Consider the following 24,334-nt stretch of genomic DNA (forward strand, 5'->3'; position numbering starts at 1 on the left):
GCAGCATGGGCGGGGCAGCTAATTTTAATGTGGGAGAAAACAACGCCAACGCAGCGGATCTACACAAATCAAAGGGCCGCCAGCCAATCACTGCACCTCGCTCCACAGACGCACACAGCTGACGGTGGAGGTTGACGACAAAACACAAATCAAATCATGACCCAAAGTGGTTGATGACATCTTTCCAATGATTGCCGAGTTTATAACCATCCTCTCGGTTGAAATTGTCTGTATAAATGGATGGCTTCATGAACGAATCTTTGATATCCAGTAGGCTTGCAAAGTACCATCGTCTTGGAGACATAATTTTCTTGAGCCAGCCACATTAAAATAATTACCAGCCACGGCAGAAGTACTGGTCATACCGTGTTTCAAATCACCTTGTCATACATAGCAGGGGTAACCAAAAAGATGTCTAAAATCATGAACAAAACACAAGATCCAGGTCCGATTTAAACACAGTACATACACAATTCATGATCTGATCCCATCTGTGAAGGACAAGAATCCTGACATGCAATATCCCGGCATCTACAAACTAAGCTGTATCTACGGCAGCAGTTATATTGGGGAAACTAAATGACATGTCTCGGACCGTGTTCGGGAGCATAAGGCAGATTTGAAACATGGTAGGGCCAATACTTCTGCCGTGGCTGATCATTATTTTAATGCGGCTGGCTCACACGAAAATGATTTCTCTAAGATGATAGAACTCTGCAAGCACACTGGCTATTTTTTGTATTACTTAAAGAACCAAGAATACGTCTACATTATAGACTGCCAGTACATCACTCAAATTAAGAACCAGGCTACAGTCGACATTAGTGTTTTATTTACATTTATTTAAAAAATCATTTTATTATTTTTCTATCTACGGACTTCACCAAAATAACCAAAGAATAGTATTTTGAAAAGTTAGTATTTTTGTGCGTGCGTTTGTAAATTCGGGCATTGCCAGAAAGTGCCTCCATTTTTTTCTACTATATCTGTACGTATTGTTGCACAATATTAAGACGACACCTCATTAGTCTTATTTAACTATGTATGATTTATCACCGATGTCACTTTTATTTGACACTTATTTTCTAAACACCCTCGCTATTTACTGGAAACAGCTCAGATATAGCACATGGTGAGAGGATGCATACCTGTCAACCTCTTATCAGTGCCTACCTTATTATAGACCAATGAAGATCTTAATGGTCACCCTGTGCTCTTATACATCTCAACGATCATCCTACAACGTCCGATCCCAATTACACACACTACACAGCACACTATTTTTATGAGATATTGAAATACAACCAGAAGTAGAGGAGTGATTTAACTGCCGGTTTACTCCTGCATTTTTTAAAATGCTACAACTGTGATAGCAATACTCTTGCCGACAGGTTTAAATAATTCTCATTTACGAAGTTTCAAAGTGATGGCAGTCAACCCAGAAAAAAAGCCGAGATAATACCCAAGCTATATTACAGCTCTGCTTTTTCAATAGAGCCTGAAGGTTTTTCACTTAACAGTTAGTGGTTGAGCCTAAAACGTACCCTTCAGGAGCGTTGACGCGAGAGTGGGCGTTGATTCTCATCAGTGTCTCAATGGTGTTGAAGAGGTCAGCCTCTGTAATCTGCGGGGTGCCCCGTTCCTCCACAAGGTGGATACGCACCAGCTGCATAGCGAACGCCACCGCCATGTAGTTCAGCCCATTCTCCATCGACTGTGTCAAACAGAAAAATGCCATCCAAGTCACTTTGCTCACAAAATGCTATTCACGTATTCCTCAAATTAGTGTAGTTTTAGTTATACAAGTGCAACGTCATGAGACAAAGAAATTAAGATGTTTAACTCTTTCAGGAATGCATCAATAGCATAAAACTTTGGTTAAAAGAAAATTACATTACCAAACCATTTGATACCCATTCAATAGTACTCACTGGGTAGTTAAGGTCTTTTATGTTCTCTGTACCGAACTAAAATATTTAGTCCTTGGAGCTGATAGTGAATTAAGTGTACTAAGTTAATACTTATTTTCCGCCATCATCTGTAAACCGAATACCAATCACGAGTGACTTTTTATATTAAAACAAATTCTGAGCAGTGCCAGGTCAATGCTGACATGGTATTAATCTGCAAAATGTGGACATGCGCAACGAATCATTAGATTATTTTTTGGCACATGCAAAAAAGGTTGGCAGTTAAGAATAAAAAAAAAGCTTAAAAGACTAAGTTCACCTGCGCAAGGTGGATGTCGTACTGCTGCATGTTGACCAGGTGGTGGCAAATGAGCAGTTCCACAGCCTCTACATTGTAGCGGTATTCATCGCGACACTCCATCAAGCACCTGCAACCAAAGATAGTGTTACAATGGACGTACAGAAACCTCAACGTATTCAGATTAAAAAACTGGAGGAATCCTATGAGCTATGAATCTCTTCTCAGAGATGTCCAGGAGGGGTGGGTCATTCAAGTTTATCATCATGGGCGAATGTATATGGCACCAATTATACCTTGTGACCTGCTTGCTGGTCCACATAGGGCCATAGGCTCGGGGATCTTGAACAGCTTTCAGCACCAGCAGGTGGCAATCCCTGTAACGCACGATGATCTCATGATCACCACCCACCGTGGCATCCAGAAGTCCTTCCACCGCCTGCAAGAAAAAGGACACATGGAAGTGCTTAAAGAGGCTCTGTAGAGTCATTCTATGGCACAAAAGACAGTGTCGTCTTGACGTGTTAGTGTGCAGCCTTTGATGGTAGCAATGCAAGCATCTACACAAAACTCCATGCCAAAGTGCGCACAGCAGCAATACCTTCTGCAGCAGGGCGACGGCTGTCACGATTTCGCGAGAGTTCCTGGCCAGCAGGACGGCCTCGAGCAGGGATTGCATGGCAGCAACATGCGGGTTCATGGCGACAGTGCCAGGGAGCGTGTGCAGGCAGTGCTCCAGCTCCGCAATGCACTTGTCGTACACAGCCGTGATGTCGTCTGTCCCCCATTGCTGCTACCAGGTGGGGGTGTGCCACACAGAAAGATAATACACAATCAAATCCAAAAGGAATGCACAAATACAAAAATACTAAGGAAAAGAACACTGCTTAATTTCATGAAAATCTATTATGTAGGGCCCTCAAGTCAATCTAAAGTTGGCTTAAGGTTTCCCACATTGTTAGGGATTTTTTAAACACAATTCATCAGGGATTTTTTAATTCTCAATCTGGCCATAAATACCTGCATGGGCTTCGTGAGGAATCCAGTAGGCTGTGTGATGTCATTGTTGGGCAGAAATCCTGGGATGCAGCGAGCAAACTCTTCATATACAGCCAGCTGTTTGGGGTCTACACCACCCACCTGCAATACAAGAACCCATATAAAAGCGAGGCTCTGAGAATAGCTACTCAAAGACAATTCGTATGAAACCATTCCACACAAACTCAATGACCGACTATGGTTTTAAAAACGCATCAATGCAGAGGATGGGTGATATTAAATGGCACATCAGCTTTGCTCACTCTCAGTCGGATCTGCTCGGGCATGCGTTCGGCCTGGTAAGTGAGCACCACAGGGTCACAATATCTCCGTCCCTCCTGACGTGCATGCTTTCGCAATTCAAATTCCTGCAAACACGCACAATACAAGTGAATACATGGAGGCATAACAGATTGGTTACTTGCAGGCATAGCTGTAAAACACAAATATACGTCTGTGCTAATGGCAGTCAAAAAAAACACATTTACGGTAGCAAGTCTTTTGTCCATTTCAGGGCCAGCTTTCTCAACAGCCATCTTCTGGATGAAGCAGCATGCCAGCTCACAGTTGTCCTGAGCAAGCTGGTTCGCTGCCTGGTCAATAATATCCTTCTGTGGGAATGTAGCTGGTCCCTGTGCAGAACATAAACAAATATTAACTTAGCAAGCCAGTACCAATGAGGTGGCCACACGTTTTTAGGAGATTACACAACTGTAGTCATGGAAACACACAATTCAGACAAGCTTACACCCATAGGCTCCAACGCAACGGTGCCAAAACACTTGTGCAGAGAGTACAATTATTTTTAATATAAACATTTGCTTGTACATTTCATTCATAACCTTGCTCAAATTCCATGTATTGGGGACACAGCTTGATCTTTTGTAACAATTGGTTTAGGGGCTTCATGGATTATGTAAAAACAAGTAAATATCCTCAGAAGGAACACATTTCGCAGATATGGCAACAAGCAGTTGCTCGGCTTCCTTATAAAAGCAAATCACCAATGCAAAATGTGGAGTTAGAAATATGAACAGCATTAAGTGTTGAGATCTAAAAACCTCACACATCCGAACTTACGATGATGTGCTCGTCAAGGCTCACCCGTAGGGTCGCCAGGAAGTTGTTCTTCAGGTTATTAGCAATGCTGACCATCAGGGGCTCTCGGCATGTGATCATTGCCATGCCGGCTGTCAGGTTGCGCATCATGTGCTGCGCCGCTGCGCGCATACGGCTTTCCTCTGGGTCCAGCGCAAAATCCTTACGAACAATCTGCTCGCACGTGGTCATGGCGATCTTGATGGATCGCTCGACGACTGGGTGTACCAGCTCCTGCACGGCGCGCTCCAGCGACGGCCGCACGCACTGTTTCAGATGTGGGTGTGTCTGAAACAGCCCGATCTGCGCCAAAAATCACACGTACCAAACAACGCATTTTTACAAAGATCAAAAAAGTAACCTCAGGTTTTATAAAGAGTAGGGGACAATGATTACCACTCTCCCCCCACCACAACCCTTCAATAGAGTGTATACGAGTTGGATTTCAACTCAAGATATTCTTTATTGGCAGGTTTAGTCTCATTAGTCAGTGTCAAAGATTGATTTGCTTCAATAGGCAGTATTTAGTAAGAATACAATTTGCATAACCAATTAAAACTCGCGATTCAATGCACATTCATTGTAGTGCAAGAACATATTTGTGACGATTCATTGTGTAATAAACACACTTCAACAAAAATACAATTAAAAGGCTTGTACTAATGTTGGATGGTTGAGTGGTCAATGTCAAGGTTGGTACTCACGCTGGGAGCAATGCTGACATGCGGAGCCAGACCGGTGAGCGAGTACACGTTGATATCATAGAAATTGAACTGGGGTTGCGGAGGTCCAGCTGCTGTGGTAGTTGTGGTCGTTCCACTTGTTATCACTATAAAGAGGTAGTAAGGATTTCAGTGGCGAGAGTTATTCCACGCTCAGCAACAGATGAAATGTCAAAAATGTATAACACGAAAAACTGAAAGGACAATTTGAAACAATAACTAGCAAATACAAATATTTTGATGCCGACACAGAGACCCAGTGGCCAGAATTTGGCTTACCAGTGGTGACAGGAGGTGGTTGAACCAATACTTCATCAACTGGCTTCACCTCCTTTTTGGGTGCAGAAAGCTGTTCCTCCACACTCTTCATGCGATCTTTGTCCTTGAGGTAGTTGCCAGGCTTCAGCTCATTGATGTCAAGCGCCAGAGTCTTGCAGAGAACTTCTATCTCAAATTTCAAGTTCAGCTGTGGCCCAAGGAAGACAGGAGATGGTTGCAGTCACCCACAGGAACATACATAAAGCTGCTAAAGCAAACAAAAAAATGCAGCCGTTGTATTTTGATATATATGAAATAAAAAAGGTATGTAACCCTCTGCACACCTTTAGGTCTGGTTCCTGATGCAACTCGGCAAGCACGTTCATGATTGCCATGGTCCAGGGGTTTGGAGGACGAAACACCTGCCCCACAACAGGATGTCATTCGCACGAGATCAAGAGTACACAAGGCTGGAATTACACAGCTTCAGCCAGCACTCGCATTACATCGGTAAACACATGCGGTACGCTTTTCACGGGTGCTCTGCGGTTTGCACAAAAATATCCTAACGAATTAATCATGTCAACAGCACTCGTGTTAATTACAACGTGCATAAAAATGGAAACATTTTCAGAAACACTTAGCAAGGTGTACAAATCAATATAAATTTGACCATCGCTAGAGCATAAAACTAAGTTTCTCACCAGACTCTTAGAGCAGGACTCCAGAACTTTGGCTACAAATGGAACAACATAGAGTAGCTCTTGCTGTCCTTTCATGTATGCCTCAAGGAGCAGAGACTTGACATCTATGTCCTGAAACAAACCCAGTCGTAGTGTTAACATTCACTAGTATGACAAAACTTCACTAGGTAATCCATATTGGTAATTAATTGAAATTGTGGTTAAACTTACTATCTGTAGAATAGGCCTATTCTTAGCCAGGGTCACCATTCCCAACCAGTGACCCAGATTCTTTAGAAGGGAACGGTCTGAAAAATTTGCAGCCTGCTTGTCAGATGTTAGCAGCACCTAAAAAACAAATACATCAGACAGAAATTAGGACCAATCTTTAATAAATTGGTAAAAGGAATTATTTTTATATGCATTTACCCACGGCAAAACTATCCAAAACAGCACAATATTTTCATTTAAATGTAAAGTCTTCCCGATGCAGTGGAATTACAATTCTAGCACACATTATAAAATCACATCACAAACATACCTTTATGTTCCTGTACGTTTCATTGAGCACTATTTTAGTGAAGTCCGGATTTTTCAGGGTGTCGAGGAAGTTTGAGTAGAGCCCATGAAAATTTGGCTCAATGCTCACTCTCTTCATCACCAGGTATTGCGCTATCCAAGGCATGGACTCGTCTTTTACACTGTCCTTTAGTTCCTCAGTCTGCGATAAGAGATGGACCAGTTAGATGACAAGGGTTTGTGCTGCATTGTGGTTTTAGCTATAAATACGGCCACAAAATATAAATGTTATGCAATTATGCTACAGAAGTAGATAATGCATTGATTCATATTGACACTCATGATAAATGCAATGACTTGCGTGGGACAGGCCATTATCCAAAAATAGTTAAGACAAGATTAATGCAAGAATTTTTTTCATTGAAACCAAATTGTGGCAAGCAATTTAACTGCTTACATTTGTATGCATTAAATGTCTAAACAAAAACAAACCTTCTGTGCCATGTTGGACTGCGAGAGGTTGTTGAAAATGAAAAATATTTTGTCTTGAACGCTCTCTTGGGGTTCAATGATGCGATCCGAGATGTCTGTTGCCACCAGCAAAGTGTCAATGTTTGTCGTGTTAATGGAAGGCTGTGAAAATAAACAAAGTACATAACAGATAAGCAAAAGCAAGACAACTGCATTTTTACATTGTACATATATTTACACTTATTTAGGACAAGAGAATTGCATAATTTACATTTGGTATTCACATCATTCTTAGGTGGTGTAACGATGTGCAATCTCAATTGAGCAAACGCTTGGAAATTGCAAAGTGAATAAATTTCAACCACGACGCAAGCACAATGGTCTACTCTAGTGAATGATAGCAGGGAATCAAATGTTTATTCGTAAGTAGACGGCACGCGCATTTTACAGTTAAACACAAGTGCAATAATTTGTGTAAGATTGAAAACACACCGGGGCATCTTTCTTAAAGTTGGTGGGTGTCGTTTTGGTTCCAGTTGTTGCCTTGGGGACGAGTGTGTTGGCGAGGGCAGAGGGTGGCGCCATAGTGGTGATGGCAGGGCTGGGCAAGCTGGGCTTGGTGTGGCTCAGACTACTGGCCAGTGCGATGCTGCCGGGTGTGGTGATGGAGCCCTGCATCTTCACAGGAGGGTCTCGAGACTGTTGTCCGTACTCGATGTACTGTGTGGGGGAAGCAGAATCGATGGCGGCTCCAGTCACCTCCGCTCCGACAAAACAAGTGCTCAAATTATTCATTAATGCAGTCATAGTAAACTTACTTGTATTTTTTTAAATATGCACAAACGGTTTTATTCAGTGCGTGCGCATTTTTAGAAATAATCACGAGGTCAATGATACTATTCTGTTATAAAAAAAGTATGAAAGTAGTGGCAATACTGACGATTGGGCGAGATCATTTGCATAGGTATCACTAGGTACCACTAGGTACCTACATTCTGTAAATGTGATGATTTTAATAGGTTTAAGGAAAATAAGATAATTTCCACCATTTTAAAACGGGGATTAATCAAACCAAGTAGCCATGTTTCTTGCATTGTCCATATAAAAACATGGTAATTGTTATATCTACAGCGATTAGCCTTCATAAATAGATAACATTTAGCTCAAAATCTCGCCTCAGCAGCCCTGCCAATGCTTATAATATGACAGTAAGCAATAAACAGAAGTGTAGTGATAGTTTACATACTAGCATTGTTTTAACTCCAGTAAAATCATCCGCTTACCTCTATCAAGTGATGTGGGAACTGGCTGAAGTGTGCAATCGATGCAAGGTGCTGACAGTATTGGGGATAATCTTTCAATCTAAAAAAATACAATGTTGTAAACGATAAATCTCAATTTTTCAATCAACATTAAAAAGTAAACATTTGGCTATTGTCTCCATTATGCTTTAAAAGGAAGCATATAAAACAACAATTGTATAAAACAACATAATTTGGTCACACAGCAATAAGCAGCAGGCTTTATTGCCCAAGAAAATAATTAGAAAGGTACTGCACCTGTTTTTGAAACGGTCCAGAGCGGCAATGCCAAAATAGTACATCTTGGAGCCAAAGGCCTTGCGCAGGGCCTCCAGCACATAGCGTAGGGCAAGGCCTAGGGCCATGTATGTCACGAGCCCCTTCTCAATAATGCCCCCAAACAGGCAGGCTGTGATGTGCAGCTCTTTGTCCGGGTATTGTGGGAAGAAGCGGTACTCTTCAAACAGATTGCGCAGCATGCAGTTGAACACTTCTCGCTCTCGTTTGTTGTTCGAGTCCTTGAAACTCTGCAACATTTCCAGCACCTGAACAGACAAGCAGCACGTACAACCCTTCGTTAAAAAATAAAACCAGAGCGAATGGCAAAAACCTAAAATCCAACAAGAAATATGAATTCATAATAAAGGTTTTTGGGTTAGATCGCGTTCTTTATGAATGTGTCGTAAACCCTCCACCAGCCGACACGCCCAATCAGTAAAAAAGTTTCGCGTTGACAAAAGACAAATATTAAGACGTAATACCAACAGATCATTTTGTACTTGAATATAAACTGTCAAGTCTGAAAAAAATTGACACTTAAAAAGGTTTACCTTCAGTATGACAATGACATTTGTGCAGTCTAAGTTAGAACATGTAATGTCCCTTGGAAGGACCAAAAATGTAGTTTCTTACTAACGAAGAATTACATTTTCAGACCTTCTGGGACACAGCCTTGGTATATATTTACAAGGAGCTATTTATATTTTGGATTGCAGCTTTTTTAAAAGTGGGGTTTAAGCAAGTACGTGCCTCATCCACAGACATGGTGGGGTGGGGGGGTTGGTTGTAGATGCGTTGGAAGTAGCTGTTTGCCTCGTCATCAATCTCCTTACTGAACTGCTGACTCATCTCTGGAGAAACCTGTGATAGGTCAGCTGGGGAAAAACACTACTTAGTACCTCAGAACCAGAACAGCACATTCATGCATATTACAAACTAAACTACCAAAAATATTTACAAGTTACAGGAACGATACATATGAAGGTATGTTATCGCATAAATTAAGGATATTATCATGCACCAGAATGATTTCCAAAAGCAACATGAATGCACAAAGAACAAATGACAATTTCAAATCACTCAACTCATTCACTCAGGATGGCTTAGTGGAAAGCATGAAGAGCAATGCCAAGCAAAACAGCCACGTCAAAGAGCTAAAATGCAGTGATCAAAAGGAATTGTTAAAAGCCATGAAAACTGTGATTCCACAAGGGAGGATGCCAATGGCTTGTGTTACAAGCAAAAAAGGACCTCTGAACAATGTCCAGAAACAATACAATGCATGTAAAAAAGATAAGCACTTGTCTCTTTATTTGATGAAAAGCAAAAATGTAATAACTACTAGAACATTTACATGCAGAAAAGTGAGATGGAGCAAGTGCATGCTGACAATTACAAGGACTTAAGTTAATCTAAACAAAGCACAACAGACAAAAATGATTATGAAGTATCACACCAATTTAGCAATGTATTAACAATAATACACATTGGTAAGATACTGTAAAACCAGAGGTTAGGAGCTTACAAAGCATGGATTATTAAGCATGCAGCAGCTTGGGATGGACCAAACACACCACCCACTTACACGGCTTCAGCTTACTCTGCTGGAAGGCTGGGGGGTTTATCCCCGGGAGGTTGAGCTTGCGCTGGCTGAATGGATCGCTTGTGCCAACGCCTTGCAGTCCCAGGTTCGAGCTGCTCATCCCACTCAGGCCTCCACTTCCAAGACCTTCAATTATAGTTAACAATGTAAATGTGCAGTCAATCAGAAACTGTATTTAGAATAGAGGAATCCGATGAGCTATTAAGCTCTTTTTCAGAGTCGATTAACATAACCCCTTTAAAATGGTGTTGCCCACAGAATGCCTCATTAGCTAGTGTTATCCCGAAATAAACTTGTATTGGCAAGTCAGTGTGAATAAGTATATTTAGTATACAAGCCATCAAAAAATGTTTCCGATATAGATGACTGATAATTTGTTTCTTACTTTTAAAAGAGTTTTCAAGTTGAAGATATTGCAAGAAAACCCCAGTTATAGCAAGACTTTTTATAGCACCTATGCTTGGCCTGTACCACTACTGATAGAGCCATGCACAGGTTCAAAGTAGGTGCACAATACTGTAAAAATTGTAGTTCTTCAAAAATCGTAGATCAAAGGATTAGAAGCGCTCATTAAATTGTACACTATTAAAATAATATACATTCATTCGAGAAAAGACCTAACCTGGCACGGGCAGCTGGGAGGTAAGCCCCAGGCTGGAGAATGGAGATTGGCTAGGTGCTGAGAGCGGAGGAAAGGCCTTGGCTGGTGACGGAGGTGCGTTGAAGGTTTGTCCAAGGTTGGGTGGAAAGGCCTGCATACCACCGGCGTGGGCAGGTGCTGCTCCACTGATGTTGAGAGAGGCAATACTGGATAGTGCATCCAGCTGAAGGAACAGACCAGCATTGTGACAATGTTCAGAATTGTGTTTCATCACGGCCAATAATATAGGATGTTATACAGCACGCAGCTATTTACGGCATTTTAAAAACAGATGGACCAACTATAATTAGAGTGAACAAAAACGTTAAACTTAATGTTTCTGCACTTTAATGCAAAGCCTGTACATTTTCGAAGTGAAATTTTACTGCTGCTATGTAGCACTAATGATGACAGTCATTAAAATACAGCATATATTTTGTTGCGGTGCACTTTTATCTTCAATGAAAAAAAGCTTATTTCACGCAGGTGAGAATTAGGTGTAGAACAAAAAACGGTAATTACCCTCTCAGGTGTCCTGACCTGCACAGGCGAGATGGAGTCCAGTGTGCTCGTGCTCGAAACACGGCCTTTGGGCATTACGCCAGGTGGAGGCTGCCGAGCCTTATTCATCACATTACTGCAGTTTGCTACCATGGTCAATATAGTCTCCGAAAGCTCTTGCGATACATTGCTGCATGCAAACAGAGAAAATAACCAGAGTGAACAAAAAATAATAAACTTGGAGCATATACTTTAGTAGCAAGTTGGAAAAAAGGCTATCAATTCACATACCTTTTTAGTCCATCTTACACAAAAGGATAATACAATTACAGACTATAGAGTTGTCTAGACAACCATGCGAAAACATGTTCTGCCACTATAAACATACCCTGCACAGGCCTGCAAGCAGGCCAACATAGCAGCCAAGGTTTCAGGTGGAAGTTGGGCACTCTTCGGTTGGTCTTTTTCAGGGGGCAGACCACCCATGATTGAAGGGCAGCGACGCTTCAGGAAGCTTACACAAGCTTGTATGAATGGCTCCTGAAGCACAACCACAAACAGGTAAATGTTTATTTTTAATAGTTGAATGCAATGTACAAAAATATTTCTACACAAAACTATTATTCTGGGCAAGTTTGAAGCTTCAACAGACTTTAAAGTTAAAGGAAGGCATGTCACCCTCGGTACCCTCGTGACTTCACTCAAGTCGAATCCATTTTAATAGAATGAACTGTGGTGTCACATAATGCCGAGATACACGTACTCGTCTTAAACAGGTCAAAGATTAAAATTTTGGATAGCTCCGAATAAAGCTTGGGTATTTATATATAAAGATTTAAATTGGGGATGCATCTCATTTAGGAATGCAAAATAGAACACGTTGTTGTTTCAAAACACTTACATTTTACAAAAAAGTATTTGAACCTACCCCATGCTCACGGATCTTGTCTGTGAGCCATTTGTCAAGCTTTAGGTATTCACGACGAGATGCCAGCACAGCCAAATCAATGACGAAGGCAAATGGCGTGGCATTTAGCAGCATCGAGAGGGCCTGTAAAACAGGGATTTAAACCTTTGACACTACAACACAATCCATTCATTTGTTTAATCTAAACAATATGAACAAAAATATAAAGATCGTTTGTGTCTTACTTTTAAAAGAGTTTTTCAATCTTGGAGAAAATGAAAAACCCCAGTTATAGCAAGATATTTTATGTAGCACCACTGCTTGGCTTGCACTACCACAGCATGGTAGAGCAAGTTCAAAGGTAGTGCACTGGAAAGATAAGTTAGATAGCATTTTCCCCCCACGATCACTCAACTACGGAAAAGTGTGCGTACTTTTAGGTCTTGGGCCACATCGAGTATGCGGGAGAGGCGCGTCTGATCGTACTGCTCTCCTCTCATGTACCACTCGGCCATGGCGTGCATGATGAGCTGTCGGATGGTAGGAGACTGCCCCTGTCGAAATAATGTCCATCATATTTGGTTACAATTCACATCTGAAGCCAGACGGAAGAGCAAAAACATGACTGCGATAATCTTGCAATCCCGGTGTGAGCACTACGAACCTGCCCGTGCCAGGCGTAGTGTAGGATGATGGCAGAGTTGGGGTGGTTCCCCAAGAAGATGGGCATCAGCAAGGAGATGAGATCATGGCGCAGTGTGTTCCAGGTGCAGTTGATCTGTAGCAGTGCCAACACCAGCAGGTCTGGGCAGTGCTTGAGTGGGAAGCTGAACAGCTGCTTCACCTGCTCATAGTGCCCAGATTCTGCCAGTCTCAGCAATGTTTCCATTAGATCCAGTGATTTCCTACGAAAGGCACACAAGGGTATTGGTTTTGCACAATATAATTTGAGCATTAAAAGGTTTAGTTTTAGAATAATTTTCAAAATTGATTTCTGTAACCTAAAGTATAGTGCAGTGAGAACGTGTAATAATTACCAGGTAGCAATCTCTCTGTTGTCATCCTCTGGAGGGGCTTTGAGGATGTCAGTGACCACAGTATGACAGACATAATCGGCAAAGCAAAACACATCTGGGTTGAGCAACGAGTGCTGAATGAAAGACATCTGGAAAACAAAAACATTCATGAATGATACACAAATCGTGAAAAACAAAAATAAATCACGAGCAGAAGACAATTTCGAAAAACACAAATCAATGGCAAATATACCTGCCCGTCGGTGTTTTTCCAGGGACGATAAACAAGTTCCACCGGAAAGACATCCATGCCCAATCCCTTTTGTATGCCATACACAACGATCTGTAGTCCCTTTCCATCCTTGATTTGAAAGCCAGGGTGATCCAACTCATAAGCCACTTCCTTGAAATTAATGTGCAGGTTCTGGAAAAAACAATACCATCTTTAAGGCAATAGTTGAAACTATAATAAACATCCCAGAAATTACAACTCCAGTGTATAGAGCAGTCCAAGACGGTGAGCTTAAAATACTTACAGGGTCTTTGACAACATCAATGAAAATTTCCACATTCCAAGTATGAGTCTGAGTCGATTCACTCTTATCCTTCCCATCACTCCAGATGCTTCCTCCAGGACCACATATAGACTGCAAAGAGAGGGACGTTTAAAATGTGTCAGACGTTTAAGACGTGCTTAAAAAGAGATGCTGCATACCAGCCAATATGACAGTTACCTGCAATGGCATCCCATCTGTCAAGCTGGAGTGAGATCTTGCCATCATCCCCAACACCCGAGCCACCTGCAATGCCTGTACATCCCTCACGCCAAACTGCACGATGAGGGTACGGCATTCATCAATGCTGCAAAAAAAAGAATGACAACGATGTTAGAAATTCCATATCCTTGTACGTAAAGCCAAAACACCATCCAGACTTTTTAATTAGAAAATAAACTTATGCGAACCTGGAACAGCAGCTGTATCCAACCTCCTGCATGAGGTCTGCCAAGGAGCCTTCCATTGAGGTTTTGGCCATGCCGGATGTATCAGGCAGGAGGCGGTCCATCAGCAGGTCTGCCTTGTCAAGATATAGCAGCGGTGATAGCACCACCGGGCAACGTTCCCTCGGGAAATCTGTCCAAGAAGGTAAACAAACCTCATGAAAAATCAGAACTCCACAAACAAGCAATTCACTTGCTGTAAAAAAACATTTAACTAATTCTAACCATTTCTGCACACGATGGGAAACTTGTCAGAGGCGTACATCCACAATGGAAACAAGAGTTACACACAAAGATGCCTTCTCGACAAAGGTATGCTTGAGACGATATGATTGGATGGCCTTTGGCAGTACCACTTTCCTCAAGTGAACAGGGGAGGGCTTGTCTACAAAACCCAGGAAACGCAAGACAGCAGTATGAGGGCTATACTGTATTCATCGGTATATAGCATTGGGCAATGATTTGCAACCAAGATGTTACCACCATTGACACATTTGAGGTGGTCTAAAACAACGTGCATATTTTACAAGCAGTATGGTGGTGTCAAGTGGAACGTAAAGGCGTAATGGGAAGACTGATCCTATGTCCACAAATGTCACCTTTTGTTCTTTTGATCTCAACTTCTAGGTTTATTGCCTCTTAAAGAACACTAACTGTTTTTTCATATTTTAATGCAAAACCACAGCCACAAACATACCTTTGCGTAATGTCTGCAGGAAAGCCTGCAGCTGCTCTTGAGCAACGCAAAAAGTTCCCCGCGGCCCGTAGAGCAGCAGAGAAAGTAGCAGATGCAGCAACTCGATGGCAATGTCCTGGAATCCACCCTCCTGCTGCCCACCAACCTCGCTATCAACGTACGATCGCAGCAAATCCGGCAGCTTCTGTTTCACAAACTGCCCCGCTGAGACAAACAAGACCACTCCAGTTACATTATGAAACTCTACGTGAAAAAATGTAATTAAGTATTTTTTTCACAAATGTAAACAATTACTTTCAAACACTTACCAAATCCCTGGAGGTCTTGATTCGAAGAGTTTAACAGTGCAAGACCAACCACCACCTAGACATTTGACAAAGGTTAAAAGTGAATTTACAAAGAAAGCACCATTTTAAGAACATCTTAAAAAGTGTATGTGATTAAAAGAAACTCAAAATAATTCCATACCTCTTGAACTTTGCTCAACTTCAACACTTTGCTGAGCTGAGTAAGCAAATGAGGGGATGGTCGGAGGCTCTAAAAAAATGGGAGCATAAACAAGTGTTATGTTTAAGTACTGATAGCAACATTGTTCATTTACCACGACCTTTAAAAAATTATGGGATTATATTTGAAGAAACAAATATCATACCTTCTGATAGTGCAAGGGATTGTCGATGGCGTAGCAAAGCGTTGATACAAAGTTTGGCTTGGTTATCAACGCAATGCACTCTTGGATCAGAAACTGGGTCTGAGAAGTCAACAAAATGTCAAAGATTGCCATCAAGGTAAAAAAAAGATACTATGCCACAAACACAACATTTGAGTGACAATGAACATGTATAGAAAACAAACGATTATCACCAGAGAACGTTTGTACCTGATGGAAATCTTTGCCGCTACTTTTACCATCGCCGCTGAAATCCACATGAGAGAAGAGGCAACGAAGCAGATGTCTGTCTGCCTCGGGGCCGTGGTTGCTCACAAGCTGGGCACACAAGACAAACAAGGCAGTTTTAAAACCAGGCCCACAAAGGGAGATTCTGCAGGTCTGCCCGTTATCAGTTTCATAACTCATTAACAGCGTATGTTCTAAAAGAATACAAGTTCCTGGTATAATCCAGATATTTTCATGTGAAGAGAAAATTGAAAAAACCCCTTCGACAATGCAATTTCAAACCTGATACTTGGAGATCACACATTAGACATCACGTGCAAGATCCGACAGATCTTTGATTTTCCATGCAGCATATGGGCAACCATAACCCACATCGACACAATCTATAGCAGTGCGAAAACTTGAAGCACAAATGCTTCAGTGTGCAACTGAGTAATCATGGACCGTACGATCCCCATACCCGATTCATAAATACGAAAGAGGCATCACAGCAAAACTATTCTACTCGTGACGAAATTACCTGGCACAACCATCTGACTGTAACATTATAATAGTTGATCTACGCCTTTTTCAGCCATACAAATAAGCCGAAACAAATTATAACCAAAGGGCCGTGTGAGAGAGCCTATATTTTAACGGATGGAATGAAGGAAATACACCATTTGGCGATTGATGATATACCTAGCAATATGGACATATGCCTCATTAACAAAACAATACCGTTGCCGGTCTAGTTAAATTTTATATCGTATCGTTTATGGAAATTGCACACTTCGAGCAACCACAAGCAAGCTGGAAGGCAGACAGGCAGTGAGCCAGCGCCAACCATTTCCCCAACTCTAGTCTTAGATGTATTAAGAGGTTCAGTTAATCGAGGACTAATACTCTTTGGTTCTTTCGGTAAAGTCATGTAGGTATAAAATAAATTAAATCACGACGTTTCGGGCGCAACACAAGCGTCCGTCATCAAATCTAGAATGAGTATTAATACACGAATTACCAAAGCGCGCGAGGGGGGCAACCCTATCCCATACCAGATGGAACAGGTCGTGTCCACATTGTTACTGTACCGCATTCTTCTGGCAAGCCAGGGGTATGACACTTTAAGGCCTACGTGTGATAGATCACCCTCGCCTCGAGCACTGGATTAGACTTGCGCCACCACCGCTCGGCTGAGTGTTGTGTTCACGTGATTCGCTGCGTTCACATTCATCGTGGTCAGCCGCGTTCATTTCTTTGAGAAGGCAGTCAATCAGCAAAGTAATAGGGATTACCAAACTGCCTTATTTTTTAAAAATAGGACGAAAAAAACCACGTGGCAGAATAAGGCGAACGTATAGTTGTGAAACTTCAAAGACACAGCAATGATTTTACTGCCACTGCAAATAAAAGTGAACACCGCAACTCGTATCCGTCAGCACTGCCCACTTTGTGTTCATGACTCAGGACATGCGGCCATTTGTGCCCCTTGGCATCTGGGACTTCCAAAGCCAAACACGAGACTATTAAATTTCCCACAAGATATAAATGTAACTACTATATCTGATCACATTTACCACATCGCAAGTCTCCGGAAGAATTGAGACGTTTTACGAACACCACTTTTATTCCCAAATGTGCCGTTGGCTTGGGCTGCGTAGTGGTCAGGGCATGGCAGTAGCAAATGTATTATGGAATCGATCTGTGCGGACCAATGCATGTTTTAGTGTCGTATCGTATGTGGTGGGATTCACCTGGCTCTACGGTTACCTACCACATCTAATTATACTAAGGATTAGACTATACTAAGGAGTTTGGCCTAAATGGGACAAATATCCCATTGTAGGCCTCTCCTAAAAAAAAGTCTTAAAACTCAACGAGACGTTCCTATATAAATAAAGGGACATTATTTATACATTATTACATTAGTGCATGATTAAATAGTGAATTTGTGTAGGAAATAAAGTCCACGGAAAACACCACGCAATTCAGGAAACCACGCAGGCGCCACCCAGGCGAAGGCTTCCAAGACTTCGTCGCTTCGCGTCGCTTTAATGTTAATCTCGGCCTCACCCCGTCGAACACAACACAGCCACCCAATATAGCTCGAGACACGAGAACACGGGGGTCGAATTAGAGTGGAAACGTCAAGAAAAGATGCACCAGGAGACAAAGGAGGGGAGGAGGCCATGAAGGGCCCACACCAGGCACTTACGTGAGAGATCTCCTGTTGGCTCGTCTTGTAATTCTTCTTGGTCAAATTGTCCACCAGGTAGCCGATCTGCGATAGGGCCAATGAGAGCGAGTCAAGATTCATTGCTGTTTGGAACGGTCGGAAGAGAAACGCGGGAAATTTTCATTATTCCCCCTTGTCTCAGTCTCCCCGCCGTGGAACATGGCCGCGTTACACCGCCATCTTGGGGAGGAGGAGGAGGGGGGAGGAGGACGCGGCGCCTCGGAGCCGCCCCCTTTAAATAGCGATACCAATAACACGGATCGATCACACACGTCTCTCAGTTATTGCTAATTTGTTACAGATTGTCCGTTATTCGGCTTCGATACGACGGTAAAACACGACGACGACGACGATGAAGTTGATTTGAATGATAGTGGAATGTTCCACTTCTGTGAGCATGCGGGGGGGGGGGGGGGCTCCACGCGATGGTTTCGCCGACCAACCCGCCCCCCAACCCGCCCGCGGTAACGCGGGAGTTGGGCTCGTCCACGACGCCGTCGCGGTGCCACACCAGAGGGGGCATTACCTCTCAATCTAGAGTTTTCTTTTTGCCTTTGTGGCAAATTGTGGTGAATAAACACCGCAGATGTATTTTATATTTAGTTGTGTACAAGTAGCGGTTTTAATTCGCCCATTTTAGAAGTACGTTTGTACATACAAGGGGGTTATGCTATTAATTCCAGTTAAAATATAGAGCAAATGTCACACGTGGTCACACACAAGCGTGGTTGACGTTAAACAACGTACAGTACAGACAGGTTAAATATAGCGTGGGTTCATTTACTTCTACAAAGCCTGTTTTACAGTGCAATCTAAGTTCAAATCGTACATGAGGGAATGGTTTTGGTCTAGATTTTGATATTTTATTTTCCTCCCCAAAAAGACGAGTTTGTATGCGAATACAATACAGTGGTTAATATAATACAACACAGTGGTTAATGCAATATAATACAGTGGTTAATAGAATACAGTGGTTAATAAAATACAATACAGTGGTTAATACAATACAATACAGTGGTTAATAAAATACAATACAGTGGTTAATAAAATACATTACAGTGGTTAATACAATACAGTGGTTAATAAAATACAATACAGTGGTTAATAAAATACATTACAGTGGTTAATACAATACAGTGGTTAATATAATACAATACAGTGGTTAATACAATACAGTGGTTAATATACAATACAGTGGTTAATAGAATAGAATACAGTGGTTAATAAAATACAATACAGTGGTTAATAGAATAGAATACAGTGGTTAATATAATACAATACAGTGGTTAATAAAATACAATACAGTGGTTAATACAATACAGTGGTTAATATAATACAATACAGTGGTTAATAAAATACAATACAGTGGTTAATACAATACAGTGGTTAATATAATACAATACAGCGGTTAATACAATACAGTGGTTAATATAATACAATACAGTGGTTAATAGAATAGAATACAGTGGTTAATAAAATACAATACAGTGGTTAATAGAATAGAATACAGTGGTTAATTAATACATGGCAGTGGTTAATAAAATACAATACAGTGGTTAATACAATACAGTGGTTAATACAATACAATACAGTGGTTAATACAATACAATACAGTGGTTAATAAAATACAATACAGTGGTTAATACAATACAATACAGTGGTTAATAAAATACAATACAGTGGTTAATAAAATACATTACAGTGGTTAATACAATACAATACAGTGGTTAATATAATACAATACAGTGGTTAATACAATACAGTGGTTAATATAATACAATACAGTGGTTAACACAATACAGTGGTTAATATAATACAATACAGTGGTTAATAAAATACAATAGTGGTTAATACAATACAGTGGTTAATACAATAAAGTGGATAAAAGAATACAACAGAGTGGTTAATACAATACAGCGGTTAATACAATACAGCGGTTAATACAATACAGCGGTTAATACAATACAGTGGTTAATACAATACGATACAGTGGTTAATACAATACAGTGGTAAATACAATACGATACAGTGGTTAATACATTACGATACAGTGGTTAATAGAATACAATACAGTGGTTAATAGAATACAACACAGTGGTTAATAGAATACATTTAGCAGGAAAGGCCCACTGAGCTGTACAGATCTTTTTCAGAGCGACCTGGCCACAGATTATAACTAAAAAAGTGGCTTCTCATGTGGAAATGTATCGCAGCCAAATAGTCTCAAGGCATGTTTCTAATGTGGAGGTCAAAACCCCGAGGACCCAGAGAAAAATCCACGCAACCACGTGGAGAACACACAAACCGACGACCCTCTCCTGTATACGAGGAGAGGTCGTTAACATCTCCTAGCCACCGAAACACCGGAGAATAACCCCAACTTGAATCAATAGTTATACTAAAATAACCCCAACTTGTATCAATAGTTATACTAATATCAAATAACCCCAACTTGTATCAATAGTTATACTAATATCACAATAACCCCAACTTGTATCAATAGTTATACTAATATCAAATAATCCCAACTTGTGTCAATAGTTATACTAAAATAACCCCAACTTGTATCAATAGTTATACTAATATCAAATAACCCCAACATGTATCAATAGTTATACTAAAATAACCCCAACTTGTATCAATAGTTATACTAATATCAAAATAACCCCAACTTGTATCAATAGTTATACTAATATTACAATAACCCCAACTTGTATCAATAGTTATACTAATATCAAATAATCCCAACTTGTGTCAATAGTTATACTAAAATAACCCCAACTTGTATCAATAGTTATACTAATATCAAATAACCCCAACTTGTATCAATAGTTATACTAAAATAACCCCAACTTTTATCAATAGTTATACTAATATCAAAATAACCCCAACTTGTATCAATAGTTATACTAATATCAAAATAACCCCAACTTGTATCAATAGTTATACTAAAATAACCCCAACTTGTATCAATAGTTATACTAAAATAACCCCAACTTGTATCAATAGTTATACTAATATCAAAATAACCCCAACTCGTATCAATAGTTATACTAATATCACAATAACCCCAACTTGTATCAATAGTTATACTAATATCACAATAACCCCAACTTGTATCAATAGTTATACTAATATCACAATAACCCCAACTTGTATCAATAGTTATACTAATATCACAATAACCCCAACTTATATCAATAGTTACACTATTCCTGTCTCACCCGCACACATACGTCTATTAAAGGCGCCTCTCAATGTTTGCTTGACTATACAATCAATACCTGTTCTTGGTCCTTTCGGTAAAGTCACGTAGAAGGGAAATAATACAATAATATAAAACAATAAAAATTCTCACGACGTATCGACTGCAACACAAGCAATCATCATCATCAGGTGTGAAATCCACAGCAAGATTGCTTGTGTTGCAGTCGAAACGTCGTGAGAATTTGTATTGTTTACTATTTGTATTGTTATTGTTATATATATTTTTTTATTTTATTGTTTTATATTTCTATTATGTTATTGATTAATATTTTTTATAATTTTATTGTTTTATATTTTTATTATTTCCCTTCTACGTGACTTTACCGAAAGAACCAAGAATATTAATCCCTGCAGTCACGAAAGCTTTAAATCGAAATGTATACAACACCTGTTGAGGGTAAGCTGGCGCATTCCTTGTGATCTCGTGAACACAAATTGACACTTAACGAGGTGGTGTTTGTGACGATTGTGTCGTGAATCCCCCCACCACGGAGTGACGAGCGGCAGGTGGCGAGATTGCGGGACGTGGCCACGCGGTAATTGAGAGTGAATGTCGAGTTCGTCAGCAGATGCGTCGCGGTGTGCGGACGATGGATTGTGACTGACGACGTTAATGTGATTGGTGAAAATGAATGAATGTATATCAGTGTCATTTATAGCGAAGTAATTAATGTTGGTGTTGTCAATGTGTTCGTTTACGAACCTGGCGACCCGAGTTCGATTCCACCAGTGACGATTAATTATCTGAACTGGTCCCGGGTCTACCCTAGGTCGACTCAGCCTCAAATGAGAACCCGGTGCGGTGTAAACATCGCCGCTGGAGAGACAAAGACGGCCGGGCGTGGAGCTTAGCCACTCACCCCTCGTGCGCCACAGTGCCGACCTTCAGAGGTGTCTGTGTTGTTGGGTGTGAATGAGAGCCGAGGCGATGAGTGGATGGTGATGATGGTGGTGGTGATGATGGTGGTGGTGGTGATGATGGTGGTGGTGCTGTTTAGGTGGAACAAGTTTGAGTGTGAATGGGAAACAACGTGTGCAGAGATGAGAGAGACGCGTGCCGATGTCGAGTTTATTAGTGGGGGCAAACCCAGCGTGATTAATTGTAGCTGGAGAAGAAGGACATTCAGGGAAGGATTGAGCGGGCAGAGGAGGAGGAGGTGGTGGGGAGAGAGAGACTTTCAGAGAGACTTGTAGTAAGTTGTGCCGGCGTTGGTTGTTGGCACGTGGTTGGAGGCGATGGCCCAACGCCGCTGTGGTGGTGAGGCCCTGAGGATGATGGGCGAGCAGCAGAAATAGAAGCCGCGGAATTGTCGCCCTTGGTGGTGTTGTAAGACGCAGCGAATGTAGTGAGTTGGTCTTCACAGTAATCACAGGGACGTGGGCAGGGGGCTGCCGAGATGATGCGGAAAGAAATGGGAGAACGGATGAAGTTTGATTTAGGTTTTATTAAGAGTACTGTATTGACAAGTTAACACTTGAATATTCACTTTTAATATTTAGACGACGTTTGGTTTACACGACAGTTGTGTTGCCGACTTGTTTGATGTGATTGTACACATCTGTATAGAAACAACAGTTTTGTTACATACTGAAATAGTTGTGTTTTTGCAGCATAGTATTGTAACAGTCCTCGCAATATCGGAATTCCCAACCACCTACAGAGATGGCCGCGACCTTATGCTACAAAATGCTAATCTGGGTAAACTAAAACAAGACAGTCATGGAAACGACTGATGGGTCCATTTATGTCCTGTAACCCCCACGACTCACACGGCAGGATACATCGACAGCGTGCCCCGAAACGTCTAATGCAAGATGATCCACCACAACGCTACCATAAAAAAAACAAATGCCATTAGCAACTGGCTGAACATGACAGCACATGTGCCAGGCTAGGTGCACTTTGAAGGCACATGAAGTGTCTCATGATTGCTGGCAGGAGATCAACGTGTTGTGGGTTAACTACAAATATAAAGCTACGTCAGATTAAGGGAATAACTCAGGACCGGTTCTGGTGATCACCACGGCTACTAACAGAACTCTGCACAGCAGGCCCCAAGCCACGTGTGCTAACCACTGTGCTACTACTGTATCTGTCAAAAAAACACATAAAATGTAATAAACAGACAGAAGAGTATGGTACAAGTAATTTGCGTGCATGTATATGCAATGGCTCTGCTTATCAATGTGGATTGCATTGCGGTATTGCATGTGGAACAGTGGCACAGTGGTGGCCACAGTGCAGTGGAAAGTGCGACTTTCAGCCAGAAGTGTGAGTTTAAATCCTGCTTCGGCATCGACGCAGCTGCCTTCGGCGGCGATGTGCAGTTTCATGTCACAGAGCCCACCCGCCAACTCCAAGTCAGACTGGAATAAAACACATTGTCCTGTTGCGGAGGGAGCTGGTAGGAACGTTGGGTTGCTCGGTCAATGGCCTGCAGGGTCAACGGCGGCGTGGTGTATTCCGCAAATATGCCCGACTGTGAGGGCGGGCACAAGCCGGCGTGAGTAGGTTAAACGTTGAGTTTTATAAGGGCACCACGGGGTGACCAGCCCCTCACCACCCAGCCCCACCCCTCCCACCCCCCACCCAGCCCCTCCGTCCCCACCCAGCCCCACCCCTCCCACCCCCCACCCAGCCCCTCCCCCCACCCAGCCCCTCCCCACCCAGCCCCTCCCCACCCAGCCCCTCCCCTACCCTCCCCTCGAACCCACCCAGCATGTCGGACTGCACATGAAATTTGCTATATTCACATTTATCGCGAATGTTACTTTGTAATCTACTTTGTTTCGCCATATAATCATGTTATTGTGTTCGTTGCCAAGTTGTGAAGCAAAATATATATTGCTGCCCTGTGTTTATTAACAAATCGCACTGCATGAATCATCCATGTGGTGTCGCTGCAGGCTCAAATGTACAAGAGGCTCATGTACAAGAGGCTCAAATGTCCACACAGGCTCAAATATACAAGAGGCTCAAATGTACAAGAGGCTCAAATGTACAAGAGGCTCA

General features: G+C 41.7%; 1 protein-coding gene and 1 non-coding gene across 14 annotated transcripts in view; both read right to left on the reverse strand.

Annotated features, from left to right (window-relative positions):
* CNOT1 (CCR4-NOT transcription complex subunit 1) overlaps nt 1–18,416 on the reverse strand; it is a 29,515-nt gene extending 11,099 nt beyond the window's left edge. For 2 of the 13 annotated variants that reach the window (XM_061548573.1, XM_061548571.1), the window contains exons 1-37: nt 18,034–18,416; nt 15,822–15,929; nt 15,594–15,692; nt 15,410–15,478; nt 15,250–15,304; nt 14,942–15,145; nt 14,209–14,377; nt 13,979–14,105; nt 13,781–13,891; nt 13,498–13,668; nt 13,266–13,393; nt 12,893–13,133; nt 12,663–12,782; nt 12,250–12,372; nt 11,710–11,861; nt 11,361–11,511; nt 10,803–11,004; nt 10,178–10,306; nt 9,328–9,452; nt 8,557–8,843; nt 8,281–8,359; nt 7,490–7,717; nt 7,019–7,159; nt 6,549–6,728; nt 6,239–6,355; nt 6,029–6,139; nt 5,669–5,746; nt 5,346–5,532; nt 5,049–5,173; nt 4,327–4,647; nt 3,735–3,878; nt 3,510–3,614; nt 3,229–3,348; nt 2,810–3,001; nt 2,505–2,647; nt 2,230–2,338; nt 1,545–1,714 (exon numbers count right to left, since the gene is read on the reverse strand). In XM_061548573.1, the coding sequence (XP_061404557.1) occupies nt 1,545–1,714; nt 2,230–2,338; nt 2,505–2,647; nt 2,810–3,001; nt 3,229–3,348; nt 3,510–3,614; nt 3,735–3,878; nt 4,327–4,647; nt 5,049–5,173; nt 5,346–5,532; nt 5,669–5,746; nt 6,029–6,139; nt 6,239–6,355; nt 6,549–6,728; nt 7,019–7,159; nt 7,490–7,717; nt 8,281–8,359; nt 8,557–8,843; nt 9,328–9,452; nt 10,178–10,306; nt 10,803–11,004; nt 11,361–11,511; nt 11,710–11,861; nt 12,250–12,372; nt 12,663–12,782; nt 12,893–13,133; nt 13,266–13,393; nt 13,498–13,668; nt 13,781–13,891; nt 13,979–14,105; nt 14,209–14,377; nt 14,942–15,145; nt 15,250–15,304; nt 15,410–15,478; nt 15,594–15,692; nt 15,822–15,929; nt 18,034–18,135 (5,423 nt within the window). In that variant the 5' untranslated portion in view covers nt 18,136–18,416. Of the gene's footprint in view, nt 1–1,544; nt 1,715–2,229; nt 2,339–2,504; nt 2,648–2,809; nt 3,002–3,228; nt 3,349–3,509; nt 3,615–3,734; nt 3,879–4,326; nt 4,648–5,048; nt 5,174–5,345; nt 5,533–5,668; nt 5,747–6,028; nt 6,140–6,238; nt 6,356–6,548; nt 6,729–7,018; nt 7,160–7,489; nt 7,757–8,280; nt 8,360–8,556; nt 8,844–9,327; nt 9,453–10,162; nt 10,307–10,802; nt 11,005–11,342; nt 11,512–11,709; nt 11,862–12,249; nt 12,373–12,662; nt 12,783–12,892; nt 13,134–13,265; nt 13,394–13,497; nt 13,669–13,780; nt 13,892–13,978; nt 14,106–14,208; nt 14,378–14,941; nt 15,146–15,249; nt 15,305–15,409; nt 15,479–15,593; nt 15,693–15,821; nt 15,930–18,033 lie in introns of all 13 variants that reach the window. The other 11 variants (XM_061548572.1, XM_061548570.1, XM_061548567.1 and 8 more) reach the window with 8 other exon arrangements.
* On the reverse strand, nt 12,461–12,596 carry LOC133340509 (small nucleolar RNA SNORA76). Its single transcript, XR_009754909.1, has one exon. It is a non-coding gene; the product is annotated as a small nucleolar RNA SNORA76 (small nucleolar RNA).
* Nucleotides 18,417–24,334: the final 5,918 nt, after the last annotated feature.

Source organism: Lethenteron reissneri, chromosome 9 (genome assembly GCF_015708825.2).
Source record: "Lethenteron reissneri isolate LAM-NWPU_2019-01 chromosome 9, ASM1570882v1, whole genome shotgun sequence".
NCBI lineage: Eukaryota > Metazoa > Chordata > Hyperoartia > Petromyzontiformes > Petromyzontidae > Lethenteron > Lethenteron reissneri.